The sequence below is a fragment of the Branchiostoma floridae genome, chromosome 16, assembly GCF_000003815.2.
Source record: "Branchiostoma floridae strain S238N-H82 chromosome 16, Bfl_VNyyK, whole genome shotgun sequence".
NCBI classification, from domain to species: domain Eukaryota; kingdom Metazoa; phylum Chordata; class Leptocardii; order Amphioxiformes; family Branchiostomatidae; genus Branchiostoma; species Branchiostoma floridae.
In genome coordinates, this window is record NC_049994.1 from 18,001,016 (window position 1) to 18,017,755 (window position 16,740).

General features: G+C 39.8%; 3 protein-coding genes across 3 annotated transcripts; all 3 read left to right on the forward strand.

Annotated features, from left to right (window-relative positions):
- Window positions 1-1,883: 1,883 nt before the first annotated feature.
- LOC118403671 (zinc finger protein 502-like) lies at window positions 1,884-4,812 on the forward strand. The gene is made up of 2 exons (XM_035802452.1): window positions 1,884-1,975; window positions 3,304-4,812. Exon 2 carries the CDS (start codon window positions 3,311-3,313, stop codon window positions 4,565-4,567), a length of 1,257 nt encoding a protein of 418 aa, XP_035658345.1. The 5' UTR covers window positions 1,884-1,975; window positions 3,304-3,310; the 3' UTR covers window positions 4,568-4,812.
- A 3,904-nt stretch (window positions 4,813-8,716) lies between these two features.
- LOC118403695 (zinc finger protein 239-like) lies at window positions 8,717-11,560 on the forward strand. Its single transcript, XM_035802472.1, has 2 exons — window positions 8,717-8,804; window positions 10,122-11,560. The coding sequence occupies exon 2, from the start codon at window positions 10,129-10,131 to the stop codon at window positions 10,921-10,923; it is 795 nt and encodes a 264-aa protein (XP_035658365.1). The 5' UTR covers window positions 8,717-8,804; window positions 10,122-10,128; the 3' UTR covers window positions 10,924-11,560.
- Window positions 11,561-13,472: 1,912 nt separating this feature from the next.
- LOC118403811 (zinc finger protein 271-like) lies at window positions 13,473-15,890 on the forward strand. The gene is made up of 2 exons (XM_035802615.1): window positions 13,473-13,557; window positions 14,294-15,890. Exon 2 carries the CDS (start codon window positions 14,301-14,303, stop codon window positions 15,822-15,824), a length of 1,524 nt encoding a protein of 507 aa, XP_035658508.1. The 5' UTR covers window positions 13,473-13,557; window positions 14,294-14,300; the 3' UTR covers window positions 15,825-15,890.
- Window positions 15,891-16,740: the final 850 nt, after the last annotated feature.

Here is a 16,740-nt window from a genome sequence, read left to right on the forward strand (position 1 = left end):
CAGCAAAACACATTGGTGAGAGACCCTACATGTGTGGAGAGTGTGGGTTCAGGACAGCTTTGAAACTTACCTTAACCCGACACATGAGAACCCATACAGGAGAAAAACCTTACAAGTGTGACCAGTGTAGGTATTCCACTACACAGAAAGGCAATTTGAACAGGCATATGGCATCGGCACACAGTATTTAGAAACCCCAAGAAATATGGGTTCAGGTCAGCTCGAAATTTTGACATAACTCGATATATGAGAATCCATACAGGAGAAAAAAATAACAGTGCCAGAGTATTCTTTAAAAAAAAAACTAAAAAAAAGAACAAAAAATAGTTATGCCTTTAAGTACCAGGATTACCAACCTTAGATTCATGTGTTCGAAAAGTCGTATTTCTCCGGAATAATCGTAGAGTGGAATCCAAATTGTCTTCAGTCTGAATTGTCTTACAACGTTTCCTATTGGACATCTGAAATAGTTAGAGTATAAAAGACCTGTTTCTTCCAGATCACTTCAGTGTCACTGACGAAGGATAGTGGATTCTATCCGAAACGTCTGACCGCTTCAAAACCATACCAAGTTGCTTGAGTAACTACTTTTTGGCAGAGTGGATATTTGTTGGTAGGGTTCGTAGGTTCTTCGCTGGATAGTTTAAAGAACACTCGCAGCTAGATGTGCAAAAGTTAGGTGTGACGGCTCGTTAAGTGTAATATAACCAGCTGCTGCCGCGCCGCATGTCTTCCAGGCTGGTGTGTTACGCCGAAGGGCGGGCATACACCTTTCTCACGCGGCAGCAATGAAAGATCTAAAACGAGTTCAATAACGAGTTCAATAAGGCAAACAAAAGGTTGTCCATCATAATTATCGGTCTAACCAATGATAGCATGGAAATTAGAAAATCGACCAATAAGAGAACGGCTGCATGTCCGTCAAATATTCGCATTATTATGTTATTATTTTGCATCTCTTAAGGGACTATGGGACCAATCTATGCAACTCTAAATTGCTATATTTGTCGGTGCATAACAATAGTTATAACATTTATTATTTGGTCTTATATTGTAAGAATTTTTGTGCTTTGGGCGAAAACTAAATGGGTAGATTTTAGAAATAAGTTTTGTCTTTTTGTGTCATTGAACTCGTCTTCTCTCGCTGTAGATGCCGTAATAGACCATTTATATACAATATGTATTATGTACTTGGGACACGGCAATCTGTATTGTCTTTATCTTTGTCAGCAGGGCTTATGATACGTTTGTATATGTTGTAAGTTTTACAAATATCCGAATATCTAGTTAATTAATTCGTTTCTGTTTATTACTACAAGTACCTGATTAGTATTATGATGTTTTTGTTAAGTTTTAAATAGGGGAAATTAGCATAAGACATGGAGGTTTTTCTTCTTCTTCTTGTTTTCTTCTAGATGTTTCTCTGTACATATTATCATTTTTGGTGTAAATAAACAAACAGAAATACAACTACAATTTGTTTTAGTTTTTTTTATTCCCACGCTCTTATCGGTGATAGGGATCCAAGAAAATGCAAACCATATAGAATAAAACTAAAATTGCAAACGATAGAGAAATTTCTAGAATGTATTACGAATACTCAGGAATATACAAGAATTTTCATTCAGATGGCATTCCGGCTCATTTCGCCAATTGTGTAAAGAGATATTAGGTCCAGTTATAATTTCCGCCCAATGTGGCACGAATTTGCAAATTCTTCATTTCTGTCTGATTCCTGCTGATTCGGTTTCAGTGTGAAGGCCCTATAAAAAGAAGAGGAAACATCTTAACGTGTTGGCAGTCGCCACTTACATGATTTGGATAATCAGAAGAACATATTCACTTTTGACCTATGAAATTTACCCTTGACTCCTGATACAACGGAAAGGAAACCTGTCCGACAAGTCCTGGATTAGTAATACGCAAGTTAAAGCTCCTTGGTTTACGTCAGGATTAAAACCATCATAGAAAGCAGGTAAGACTGAACAGCGAGCAGCCAAGTATTTTAATGTCGATGTGTAAGTGTTTGAGGTTATTAATGTGGAAGTAAATCCACAGTAAGGCATTATTTATACAAATATAGTTGTTTTTCTGACACGAGTATAGTGCAAATGAAGGGGAGGGGGGCAAACCCAAACATTCGTGCGGCCCCTCGCCACCTATAGGGCAATGACCCTAATTGACGAAGCCACAGAAGGCCCAATTTGAGTATTTTAGCCTATTTTCTAACTTTTAGCAGGAAAATATAAGAAACATTTCTTATTGGTGAGACAGTGTACAGTGGTCTTTTTTGAGGGACTGGAATGATATTAAGATGTTAGATTTATTGTTAGATACCAAAACATTACAAATAGAAGCGCTTAGACTGAAAAACAGTGACCAGTGACTAGTAGGTGTGTGTGCTGAGCGCGTGGAGCAAAAATTGAGAATGTTGACCTAATCAATCGAAGTTGTCGAAATAGTTTTAATTGACATCATCTAATCTATGCGTTTTATTCTTCATCTTCGTCTTAAGTTGTTGTACTTGTTTAACGTCTATCATTTCACGTGGTCTCTTGTCACTGGGTAACACATGGTTCGGTATGGAATGAGTTGTCTCAAGGGCTCGAAATACTGGGCGCATGTGCACTCCGGTGCACCCATATTTTGAGCTGTGCACCCAATTCTTTTCTGTGGGTGCACAGGGCGCACCCAAATATTTTCATAGGCTTATGTAAGTAAAGATGGCAGTATACTAGTAAACACCATATTCTTAATATCTATGTGTTAGGAAGATGATAAAATGTCTGTCATAGTACTTGTTCAAGAACAGGTTATTCTGGTATTGTACTTCATTCTATGTGGTGCATCCAATTTTTTGTGTGTGCACCCAATTTTCTTGGTTGGGTGCACCAGTGCACCTAATCCCCCAAATGAATTTAGAGCCCTGGTCTCATTTGGTGACGTGCTTGGAAGTTGCTGGGGGCTTTTCTAGAGCAGGTCACATGACCCCAAATGACCCCATCAGGCGCATAGTAGGGGGATGGGAGGGCGTTATTCATTGTTAATACTGTTGAATAGAATAAGCTTAAAGATTAATGTTAAAGTTGCGACAAGATCAGAAGAACACCTTTCTTGCAGTTTTAGCCTGGCTAACAAAGTTGTAAAACAACATTTCCTTTAATTACGAAAAAGAGCAAAATTGTCGTTTTGCATTGTATAAACTGATGAAGATAGAACTCAAAATGGTCTAGATTTTTTGTATCATGATTAATGACTTTAAAAGTATATATATATATGTGTATATATTCATTTTCACATCAGGGTGACCATGGCAACAGCTGGACATGGGTCTCCCACTGTAGTAGAGCAGAACTGCTATGATGGGTCTCTCATCGGGGTTCCCCAGGTGGACTGTGACAGCAAAACAGGCAATGCTGATGCCCAGGTGCCAGCACAAAACGCCAATGAGAAACCCTACATGTGTAGGGAGTGTGGGTACAGGACAACAAGAAAGTCCTACTTATTCCAACACATGAGAACCCATACAGGAGAAAAACCCTACAAGTGTGATCAGTGTGACTATTCTGCAGCTCAAAAAGTCAATTTGGTGAACCACCAAGCAGCAAAACACAGTAGTGAGAAACCCTACATGTGTAGGGAGTGTGGGTACAGGACAACGAGAAAGTCTTACTTATCCCAACACATGAGAACCCATACAGAAGAAAAACCCTACAAGTGTGATCAGTGTGACTATTCTGCAGCACAAAAAGTCAATTTGGTGAGCCATCAAGCAGCAAAACACATTAGTGAGAAACCCTACATGTGCGGTGAGTGTGGATATAGGGCAGTTCAAAAGTCTGCCTTATCCAGACATATGAAAATCCATACAGGAGAAAAACCATACAAGTGTGACCAGTGTGACTATTCTGCAGCAAGCAGATCCACCTTAGATTACCATAAAGAAAATCACAGTGGTGAGAAACCCTACATGTGTGGGGAGTGTGGGTACCGGACAGCTCATAAGTCTGACTTATCCCAACACATGAGAACCCACACAGGGGAAAAGCCGTACAAGTGTGACCAGTGTGACTATTCTGCAGCACAAAAAGTCAAATTGGTGAGCCATCAAGCAGCAAAACACAGTAGTGAGAAACCCTACATGTGTAGGGAGTGTGGGTACAGGACAACAAGAAAGTCTTACTTATCCCAACACACGAGAACCCATACGGGAGAAAAACCCTACAAGTGTGATCAGTGTGACTATTCTGCAGCACAAAAAGTCAATTTGGTGAGCCATCAAGCAGCAAAACACAGTAGTGACAAACCCTACATGTGCGGAAAGTGCGGGTACAGGACAACTCAAAAGTCTGACTTATCCCTACACATGAGAACCCATACAGGAGAAAAGCCCTTCAAGTGTGATCAGTGTGACTATTCAGCTGCACAGAAATCCAACTTAAAAGTCCATAAAGTAAAACACGAGAAGCACTACATGTGTGGGGAGTGTGCGTTCAGGACAGCTGAAAAGTTTTCCTGGGACGAACACATGAGAATCCATCAACATCATCATTATTATTACACATGAGAATCCATACAGGTGAAAAACCCTTTAAGTGTGACCAGTGTGACTATTCTACAGTATGCATCTCTAACCTTACAAAACATATAAAAAAACACACTGAAGAGGCAAAAACATGCAAGTGGACGGAAGCAAAACAGCAGCCCAGAAAGACTCATGAACAGATGGCAAAGACACTTTATAGCTATTGTCTCACACTGATCGGTTACAGACGTCCTCTCAGATAGCACGCAAAAGCTGCATGACTTGAGGTTTAGGATAGACACACTTCAAGTGAGTTAAAGATAGATAGATAGATAGATGGATGGATGGATGGATGGATGGATGGATGGATGGATAGATAGATAGATAGATAGATAGATAGATAGAAAGATAGAAAGATAGATGGATAGATAGATGGATATAGAGAGAAATGTTTTATTATTGCCATTGACAATAAAAACATTTGCAGCACATTTACAAAAGGCTGAATTGTCGTTTTTTCACAGTCAGTATTTCAACCTCTAACTTAAGTTAACACATTTAAAATGATCGAGTAACAACATAAGATCTACTGTTTACAATAACTGGTCAGTTCTTACACAAAGAAAGATTCGCTACTATTCACAAATTACCCGTCTTGGTTCAGAAGCTTTACACAGTACGGTAATGTGCTATTAGCGAAACGAGCAGTTCTACACCGTAAGTGAGAGAGTTTGTCTTTGTTTCTTAGAGACCTATCATCCATGGTATCCCCTCGTCTAGATGGAAGCCAATAACTGAATCTTTCAGAGTTGACAAGAGTTCGTGCAAACCGTAGGGTCGACAAAGACCCGAACTGTTCAGTGCACTGTCGTAAGTGACGTACTCCCGTCCGAGTATAATTCTCAGAGCCCTCTTCTGCACGCGTTCGACTTTCGATGATAAAACTCTGGTAAGTCCGGGGTGCCAGATGAAACAAGTGTACTCAAGAAGAGGCCGCACGAAACCGATGTAGACGAGTACAAGGTCACTTATGTCCAGTCCGATGATAGATAGATAGATAGATGGAGAGATAGATAGATAGATAGATGGTTCATTGCGCAACATTTGCATCAGAGACAATGTGTGACAATGTATATACAACAAAAGGTACAGTCACTTGAATACTACACATTAACGTTATATTATAACAATTTCAGTAACTACAATACTAGTGGATTAAACAGTAGGTAATAAAGGGAACTATAACATACATCAGATTGAATATATCTATGCTACTAGCGACATAATATTTGTCAAAAGTTATTCAGGACTGGTACAGTTTCTTTCGTGCATGACGTGATAAATGTATTGACCTAGGTGGATAGATATGGAGTCATGACATGATAGTACATTGAAGGTATCACCACTTGCGTGTAGTGGTGCGTACCTAAAGCCCGGACTTGGAATTGGACCTAAAATGTTTTAAAAAAAAAAACTAAATGTCCGGAGCCAAGTCCGGACTTGCAAAAAGCAATCTGTCACTTATATTCCTTTTTTTTTGTTCTAAACCATTTAAAACCTTCCATAGACAGTGAAATTTGCACTGAGACCAAAAACGTTTCGTGTTTACACTGGCTGTATATAATTTTCATGTATTTTTTACATTGTATTTCAATTCATAACATGCAATTTTATATGCACCATCCCCCCTCCCCCTCAAAAAAAAAAAATTCTAGTGCACATAATATGCAATGATGGGTTCAGGTCCGGACTTAAAGTCCGAACCTGAACCTGAACTGCTGGACTTGAATCCGGACCTGAACCTGAATATGAGTTTAGGTACGCACCACTACTTGCGTGTTGTAGAGAGAAAAAATCCACCACACTTGGAGTTTCATCCAGGTGTGAGTGGATCAAATCTTGTTCCGGATTAAACAGTTTGTATTTACTGTGCAATACTGGTGGGTTTAAGGCCGGTTTATCTGACAGTTTATGTTTTGAATAATGGTTTATTTGGTTCATGACATGTACAGATTGGCAGCGTGATAACACTAGGTTCTGAATTGCTCTTGTATTTACCTCACGTTACCCTAACAAACTTAACAGGGACACATATGTCAAGCGTGTTAAAATATTTAAAATATACCTATGTTGGATTGAGCGATAAAATCAACAGATAAGGTATAAAAAACGCAGTTTATGAGTTTAGTATTCGGACGATGAGCGGAATTGTACTGTTTTTATACCGCTCCGTTCTGGCACTGATAGTGGTCAATTTGCTTTGTGATCTGGTGAGTCGCCCACTGGTTTCACCTCGGGTTGGTAGCCTGGTATCCAGCCGTAATATAGCTCCCGAGTCTCAAGAGGAGAGAAGAGACTCGGGAGCTTTATTACGGCTGGATACCAGGCTACGGGTTGGTGGAAGCCACTTTCTGAATGTTCTGGATTTGTTGTACGAAACAAAGCAAATGGTGTTACCCTTAAGGAGGTTGGAATTGATTCTCGTGGTTGGTGATTCTGATCTTACATTTTTGTGAGATTTAAACGAAACTTAACTAACTTTTTGATACTGATATTTTTCTGGTTTCGCTTGTATTCGCATTCTAGACATCTGCATATTTATTTGTTGTAAATATTTCGTTATGTTTGTGAAAGAAGCAATATTGTTTCCAATGTAAATGTGATAGTTCTCATTGACTTAATGTTGAAAAACGCTGGCGTTTTAGTGTAACGAATCCTCTTAAGGACTCGTTCCTGTATTACTCCAAGGAGGTTTAAAAAAATCGGATTTTTTTAACCTCCTTGATTACTCCTAGTGGGTTAAAGAGATCCAAGCCAAAAAATGAACAGCTGCATGGACGCGAGTTTTTAGCGGTGAGAAATTCCCTTTTAGACAGCGGAACTGATTTCAAAAGTTAGATTGTTGAAAGTTTTTACCCAGGAACAACAAGAATGGACTCTTCCAGAACACCCCTACCTATGTAAAATGGACTGGTCTATGTGACCAATTTCCCATTCCTATTGCTAAAGCTACCTCTATACCAAATTCCAGATCAGTTGGGTATCTCATGACATAGGAAGTAAAAATATGCATTTTTGGTCAAATATGGCAAAAAAATCCCAAATTTAACAATTTTAAGTAATGCACACCATAAGTGTGAATGTTTTTCTGTGGGCACATACCGTACACACCCTCATACCAAATTTCAGGTCATTTGGTTTTCATACAAAGGTACAGGAGCCATAACTATACATTTTTAGTCTAAAAATGGCAAAAATCCCAAAAGTCAATTTCATGTAATGTAAGCCAGAATCGAAAATAACGTACTATGGGCACATGCCCTATACACCTTCACACCAAATGTCAGGTCATTTGGTCTTAATAGGGGAGGGCATTTATATAATTAGTCGCCCCTCACGGTCTTGAATCTGTCAAGAATACTTTGGCCACAGCAAGTAAATTTTATGGATGACATCCTCTGCAAACTGCAAAAATAATGAGATAGGGCGAAAAAAAAACAAGACGGGTAAAAAAAAATAAGATGACAAATTTTCAAAATAGACACCATAAACGTTGTAACAGAATTGAAGTGACAAAATATGGCATCACAACCAACAAGGCATTCATGATCATTCATTCCTGTATTCAAGAAATGCACTTGTGTAATAAAAGTGACACTAGTGTGGTAGACTGGTATCACTAACCATGTTTGGCAACTACACTCATGACTTCAATATTGGTGCCACACTTGCAACAATCCAGCAAGTTTCACCTCTGCAACTACAGTCAATGCTACCTATCTAGTGTTAATTCTATATACAATTATTTGTTTACAACACAACCCATTTACCCATTTTGGTCTACCATCCCTGAAGAAGAAATAAAATCTTGTTTTTTTTTCTGAAATCAGGCGAAAATTAATGAGCGCGCGGATGTCATCCATAAAATTTACTTGCTATGGCCTAACCAAATATATTCACTTTTCTTGTCTCTTGCACGCACAAATCAGTTGTTTATTATGTTCCTCGGTGTTGTTTATAATTTTACCTTTGTTTATTTTTTCGCACTTTTGTTACACCATTCACACTGCTTATAATCCCGGACACATGGACTGAGCATTAGTATAGAAGAAGAAACCCCTTAACGTGCAGGCAGTAGCCACTAAAATGATTTGGATAAACAGGAAAGCATGTTGACCTTTAACCTAGAACATATTTACCTCTGACCCCTGATACGACGGAAAGGAAAAACTGCCCGAGTCCCGGTTTACGCGAGGAGAAAAACCATCGTAGAAAACAGGTAAGGCTAAACAGCGAGCAACCGAGTATTTCTATATCGAGTGTAAGAGTTTGAGGATATTTCTGTGGAAGAAAATCCACAGTAAGGCGATAATGTATAGGGTTTGTAAACGAGTACGGTAGAATTGAAGGGGGAGGGGGGCGAATCCAAACATTCGTGCAGTTCCTCGCCAGCTCAGCTATATGTGCGTCATGCTTCAAGCAAAGTGACCTTTTTGAGAGACTGGGATGATATTAAAATGTCACATTGATTGTAAGATGTTAGAATATATAAAAAAAAAAAATTGGAAACACCTCCTAGACTGAAAAGACTAGTTACTAGTGAAACTGTTATGTAAACTCATCAATGGAAGTTGAAGAAATAGACTTTACTTGGCAATGACATCACCTACTTGTGCGTTTTATCTTCATCTTAAGTACTAGAACTCCCTAATGACGCCATCAGGGGCAACGAAGAGTGATGTAGGACAGGCCTTATTCATTCAGGGCTCGAAATACTTTTTTCTGCATACCTGCACTGATGCAGGTAACACTGAACATTACCTGCACCAGACAAACTTTAGCTGCACACACTTTAGGAAGTATTTATGGATCATACTAGAACTGTTTAGGAACCATTTGCTATTGTTATACATATATTGCTCTTTTATACTTGATAGGTGATAAAACCCAGTACATGGACCAGTGCAGGTTAGGTGCAGGTAGACACCAGAAATACCTGCACAGCTCCAATTTTACCTGCACAAACACGTATATGCAGGTGGTATTTCGCGCCCTGTAGTTGTTTACTAGAATATTGATGAGATAAAATACCATTTAAAACTTTATAACCGTACACAAAAATAAAGCCCTTACCATCAAGCTTTCGATCAGTCCTCTGATCCTTTTCAAGTTGTAATGGCCCAAAGCCTATGTCACACATTCAGACCGGAAGTGTGATGTCAGCAAAGGGTCAAAGGTGCTTAGAGATGGGGGCTGATACTGACTTCCAAGCACCTTTGACCCTTGAACACATAATGTTGAACTTACATTTGACTATATTGATTGGTGATGAAAACATTTCTCTTCATCTTGCAGTAGAATTTAGTCATTTTAATGTATGTAAAAAGATCAAAACGATACTTAGTGTAGCAATTTTCTCCAACAAAATTGTGACATTTGACTTTTGAGTAAAACAACATTTTCTAGATTACTAGTAGGTTGCATTTTTAATTGTATAACCAGATAAAATGATAACTCAAAATAGAGCAAACTATAGTATAGATTTTCAGTATCATGATCAATGACTTAAAATTATTATTTTTTATTTTCCCATAAGGTTGGACATGGCGACGGCAGGACATGGGTCTCCCACCAGAGTAGAGCAGAACTGCCATGATGGGTCTCTCACCGGGGTTCCCCAGGTGGACTGCAACAATGCTGAGGACCAGACAGCAGCACAAACGGTCAACATGAAAACCGCTGTTGAGAAAACCTTCACGTGTGGGGAGTGTGGATACAGCACATCACGCAAGACTAACTTTTCTGTACATATGAGCCTCCATACTGAAGATTGGACCAGCTTGAAGCAACAGGAAGCAAAACACGCGAGCAAGAAACCCTATATGTGTGGGGAGTGTGGGTACAGAGCAGTTACAAAGTCTCAACTATCTAAACATATGAGAATCCATACAGGTGAAAGACCCTACAAGTGTGACCAGTGCGACTATTCTGCATCACGGAAATCTACCTTAGATGACCATAAAGCAAAACACAGTGGTGAGAAACCCTACATGTGTGGGGAGTGTGGGTACAGGACAGCTCAAAGGTCAACCTTGTGTGATCATATGAGAACCCATACCGGTGAGAAACCCTACATGTGTGGGGAGTGTGGATACAGGGCTGCTCAGAAGGCTCATTTATCTGGACACATGAAAACCCATACAGGAGAAAAACCCTACAAGTGTGACCAGTGTGACTATTCTGCTGCGCGGAAATGCAATTTAGACAAGCATATAGCTGCAAAACATAGTAGTGAGACACGTAACATGTGTCACAAGAAAACAAAAAATTCTGCCTTGTCTGATTCGGAACACATTAGAACCCTCTTGGGGGAAACTCCTACAACTATGACAGTGTGACTATTCTGCATCACCGAAGTCGACCATATAAAATGACCATATAGCATCAGAACACAGCAATGACTCATGAATGAGGAACCCTACATGTGTGCGGAGTGTGGGTACAGGACACGGTGTAAGTTTGGCTTATCCTGTCATATGAGAATCCATATAGGAGAAAAAAACTACATGTGTGGGGAGTGTGGATACAGAACATCCAGGAAGTCTCACTTATACAAATCCATACCGATGAAAACATACCGATGTAAAACCCTTCAAGTGTGACTTGTGCGACTTTGCTACAGTTCACAAATCTCACCTACCAAAACACAAGACAATCCACACCGAAGCAACTAACAACTCTGCATGTGGACTCATGTGGATTTTGGCAGTGCCTGTTTCAAGTAAGACCGCAACACCGAAAGACTCATGAAAAGGTGGCACTACATAGCCTCCGTTACAGTCTACAAACTAGGCAGTTGTTTTATTGGGGGAGGGGAGGGGGGCGTTAGTTTCTGATATTCAGCATTGGTTAGGTTCTCTTATGCCCGGCGGGGAAAGGTTGAGACGGGGCAAACTCCTTTCCACGGCAAACTCCCTTTCTTCTTATAAGAGAACATAGCCAACATTGAAAATCGCAAACCAACGCCCCTCTCCCCCCCCCCCCCCCCCCCATAAAAAAACAGCCCCATTCATAGACTGCAACTGAGGCTAGGCAATACTATGAACACCTAGCTCGGTTACTGCCATCCTTTTGGATAGCAGATAGCACGAAATATATGGAGGTAGTGGTTTAAGAGAAACTTTGAGCACCTTAAAGAACCCAACTTATCAAATAGGGTAGGGGTTTATCCCGCTGTGACATGGGTGGATCAAACCTTACAGTCATCCGCAGTTACGAAGCTTGTAGTTACTGTACAAAACTGGTGTGTTTAAGGCCGCTTACCAGTTGTGCGAAACAAAAGGGAAAGGCGTTACTCTCAAGCAAGCAGTTTGAATTCGATGTATGTCTGTTTCTTATCTTAGGCCACACCAATTTAATTTCTTGGTTCACAGATTTTTTCATAAAAAATATGGGGCGAAAGGGCGAAATAAAAATAAAAATTGTATAATGGTTGGGGTAAAGGTAACGGCTAATCCAAAACATAAAGAAAAAATTTTTCAGCTTGAAAAAAGTATAAAAACACTATTATTATACAGTAACAGCACCCGTATCCACACTTTAAGGAGCTTATAATATAAAGGCCAATTCGCTACACCAGAAAGTTGGTGAATGGTTTCATTAATGGTGAAAATTTGCTGGGTGGTAATTTTTATTTTTATTTTTTTTTGCAAAAAAATAGGAGCGAGCGAATCCGTGAACCAAGGAATTAAATTGGTGTGGCCTTACAGTGTTCTAAAATTATGATGCTAATATTTTCTGGTTTTGCCAGCATTGTCATTCCAGACGCCTACTTTTATTTGCTGTAAATAATCCTCCATGTTTGCAAAACAAGCAATGATGTTGCCAATGTCCTAGTTTATCAAGGTGCTAACCCTTTAAAACGCTTGATTTTTAGAGTATTGGGACCCTCTGTTATTGAATCATATAGTTCATTAGACCGTGTGATTTCACTTGTTCTTACAGCAGTATGGAAGTAGAATAAAGTAATTTGGTGTATTAATTGTGTTTGTCATCAATTATGCAAATAATTTCCCCATTTGCGTAAATTATTTTAGTGCATAATCTCTTGTCATGTCACCCAAATGACAGACGTACAGATTCAATGTTAAGAAAGAATCAGAAGGAGCGACACAGGGATATGCAGGCATTGGCCAATCAAAAGGAGCGAAACATATGCCAGAGCAGAGGGAATAAGTACAGACTGCAAGGGGGGAATGGTGGCTCCTGTTTACACTGATAATTAGTTTTGTTGTTCTTTTTCTTTCGTGTCATTACTACACTTATTTGTTGCTCTAAAAAAACCTTTACCATCTTGAAATAAAAAGTTTTGATCTAGAATAAAAAAAAAAATATTAACTTAAAATTCAAATTTATAGAATGTACTAAATAAAGGGTGTATGTATTATAAAGGAATTTGTCGCTTAAATGGGTTAGTTTGGGTAGGCTATATGATAATAACGTTAATGACTCGCCTGTTCGTCGGTATATGGTGCCATAATACCCCCCCTCACATGTAGCGAAAATCGATCGGACGACGAGTCTGCGACCTCTAAATTACGAGGAGGCATGACCCTCACGGGAAGGGGGGAACTCTGCCATTTCTTCGTCGGCATCAGGGTCATGCCTCCTCGTAATTTATAACCACCTCACTCTGCGGTTTTATTCGGTGGTTATAGCAAAGGACCAGGCGTTATGACACCATATACACCTCGGGACAGGTCATTAACCCTTAATTAAATCATAATTATAATGTGCGTCAGGTGTTTAAACCGACAAACTTAAATTTAAATAACACAAACCCTGCCACTAGTAACGTGTTGATATAACCCTGTCACTTGTAACGTGTTGGCGGAGGTCAAAGTAATCTGGGTAATCAGGATCGAAAACTCACCTTTAACCCATTGTACATTCACCTCTGACCCCTTCTTACGACGGAAGAAGAAAGCTGCTCGAGGCCGAATTAGTGAGGGGAAAAGCATTATAGAAAGCAGGTACGACTTAACAGCGAAAAACTGAGTTAGTTTCTATTGAGTGTAAGAGTTTCAGATCATTTTTAGTAATAAAGACCGCAGTAATGTGGTAATCTTTAGGCCTTTGCCCGATGCGAATATGGTGGAAATGAAGGGGGAGGGGGGCGAATCCAAACGTACCTGCATACGTAAGTGCGAGCGTGCGTAGCATCTCTGTACGTTTGTAGGGGTACAATGTATGCACACCAGAGAATATATTTTTTTTTATTACAGTTCAGATAGTTACATTTTAGTAGGGTTTTAGATGGTACACTGATTGACAGTAGGGTGCTTGTGCAATCCAGTCTGGCTGCCATGGTATGGTATTTGAAAGTCATTGTGTTGTGTTGTTGTCAACAGTCCAGTCATCAGTTTATTCATTTATATTTTTCCATCATTTTATTGTGTTTTTGTCAATAAACCATTCGTCCATTCATTCATAATTTTCAGCTATCAAAACATTTTCTTCATTTTGGGGGTGCAACCATTTGTAATGGATAAAAAAGTTCGAAGAAGCTTGGCTGTAACGTTCTGGTAAGCTCCTTGAAAGTAAAGCAGCATTGCGGTTTGCTATGACACATACAAATGGTATGAAACATACCAAGTATGCATTAAGTTGCGACTGTAACGTTATATACTCAAGTTGGAACCTTTTTTCCTTCACTTTTAAGTTTAAGATGAACGACTTTCTGTAGTCATATCTTTAACTCTTCACCAGGCTAAATATGTCAACACCAGGATATGGGTCTCCCACCGGAGTAGATCAGACTGCATATGATGGGGCGTCTCCCACCGGTGCTTGTCAGGACGACGTCAACAGCAAAGCAGGCAAACCTGAAGACCAAACAGCAGCAGGAAAATTCAGTGTACGTACTGCTTTTAATCTGAATAGTGCTATTGAGCATAAAGGAGAAAAGCGCCACAAGTGTGACTATTGTAACTTTTCTACATCATGGAAATCCAACTTAGACCGTCATCTAGCAACTCACACTGGCGACAAACCCTACATGTGTGGGGAGTGTGGGTTCAGGACGGTTAAAAAGAATGACTTATCCCGACATATGAGAACGCACACAGGAGAAAAACCCTACAAGTGTGACCGGTGTGACTATTCTGCTGCACGGAAAGCCCAACTTGAATCTCATATGGCAAGGAAACACACTGATAAGAAACCCTTATTTGACCAGTGTGAGTACAGGACAGCTCTAGAGCCTACATTGTTTTTACACATGAGAACTCATACAGAAGAGAAACCATACAAGTGTAACCAGTGTGACTATTCTGCGGCAGAGAAGTCGACTTTTGTCAAACATCGAATAAAACATACTCTTGAGAGACCTAGACTTTCGAGCTGTCCTGTACCCACACTCACCACACATGATGGGTCTCCTACCAGGGTTTCTCAGGTCGCCTGCAGCAGCACAACAAGCAAACCCGAAGACCAGATGGCAGCGCGAAACGTCAGAGTGAGCACCGCTGGTGAGAAACCCTACATGTGTGGGGAGTGTGGGTATAGTACGGGTAAAAAGTCTGACTTATCCCGACATATGATAATACACAAAGGGGAGAAACCTTACAAGTGTGACCAGTGTGACTATTCTGCTGCACGGAAACACCAACTTGAGTACCACATGGCAACAAAACACAGTGATGAGAAACCCTACATGTGTGACCAGTGTGGGCACAGGACAGCTCTAAAGTGTACATTGGTTTTACATATGAAAACCCATACCGGACAAAAACACAATTGTGACCAGTGTGACTATTCTACAGTATTGAAATCCGATTTGGTCAAACATCAAAGAAAACATACTGGCGAGAAACCCTACATGTGTGGGGAGTGTGGGTTCAGGACAGCTCGAAAGTCTGACTTACCCCGACACATGAAAACCCATACAGGAGAGAAACCCTTCAAATGTGACCAGTGTGACTTTATTGCAGCAACGAAATACAGCGTGGACAACCATATAGCAGCAAAACACAGCGATATGAAGCCCTACATCTGTGTCGAGTGTGGATATAGGGCATTTCAAAAGGCTACATTAACCAGACATATGAGAACCCATACCGGAGAAAAACCTTACAAGTGTGATCAGTGTGACTATTCTGTAGCACAGAAAGTCACCTTGGCCATCCATATGGCAGCGAAACACGATGGTGAGAAACCCTTCATGTGTGAGAAGTGCGGGTTCAGGACAGCTCGAAAATCTAACCTGACTGGACACATGAAAATCCATACCGGAGAATGAGGTAACAATTGACCAGCAGGACAGATACTAAATCGTTTTTTGACCACCAACTCACAAAACACAGTAGAAAGAAAAGCAAGTGTGATCAGTGTCACTAGTCTGCGATGTGGACGTCATGTGGCTGAGTTGTGATCAGAGAAAAACCGATGACGGACGAACTTTGCGGAAAGCCTGGATACAGACTAAGTGACAGATCAACACTGTGCGGCTATTCCAGAAATTAAGGGTGCTTCCGAACTGATTATTGTAAGACTCTTACTGAGAGAAGCCATACGGACTTGTAAAGTGGTCCTGCATGTGAAACTTAGCTTGATTATTTTAAACTCCTCAAAATGATGACAGTCCTTAGTTTAGAATTGTATTGTAGAATGACTTGAAAGGTGCTCATAGAATAAGGTACTAAATTTTGGATGTTTTCAAAAAGGCATTTGTCCAAAGTTAATTAACGCATTAATTATTTTCTTACTGTGTAAATTCCTAACACTTGTTAAGTTGTAGCATCGTGATACAAATAATGTTTTGTGCACTTATATGGGATATATCTTGTTTAGAGTATGTATGACTGGAGGTGAGTATCAGCAAACGAAAATATGCCACAACAAATATATATCTTCTAGTTTGATCAAGCACTATAGTGAAAATAGTTTCAACTATTGTTGGCTAACTAACCTGCATGGCCAGTGTTAATGAAATGAAGGAGGTGCATATTGTTCTTGTTTGCTACTGTACAAATGTGCAAGGGTAGATAATTGTGTAGTTTTTAAAATCTTTTAAAACCTTTTACTAAAAATGCCTGTTCTTATTGAGTTTGTATTATCTAAGTTTTATTCCCAAATCTATGTAAGTTAGTACAGTCCATCATAAAAAAATATGGTGTGCAGTCGAGGACTGATAGCCTGAGTATCATCCTCCGTAG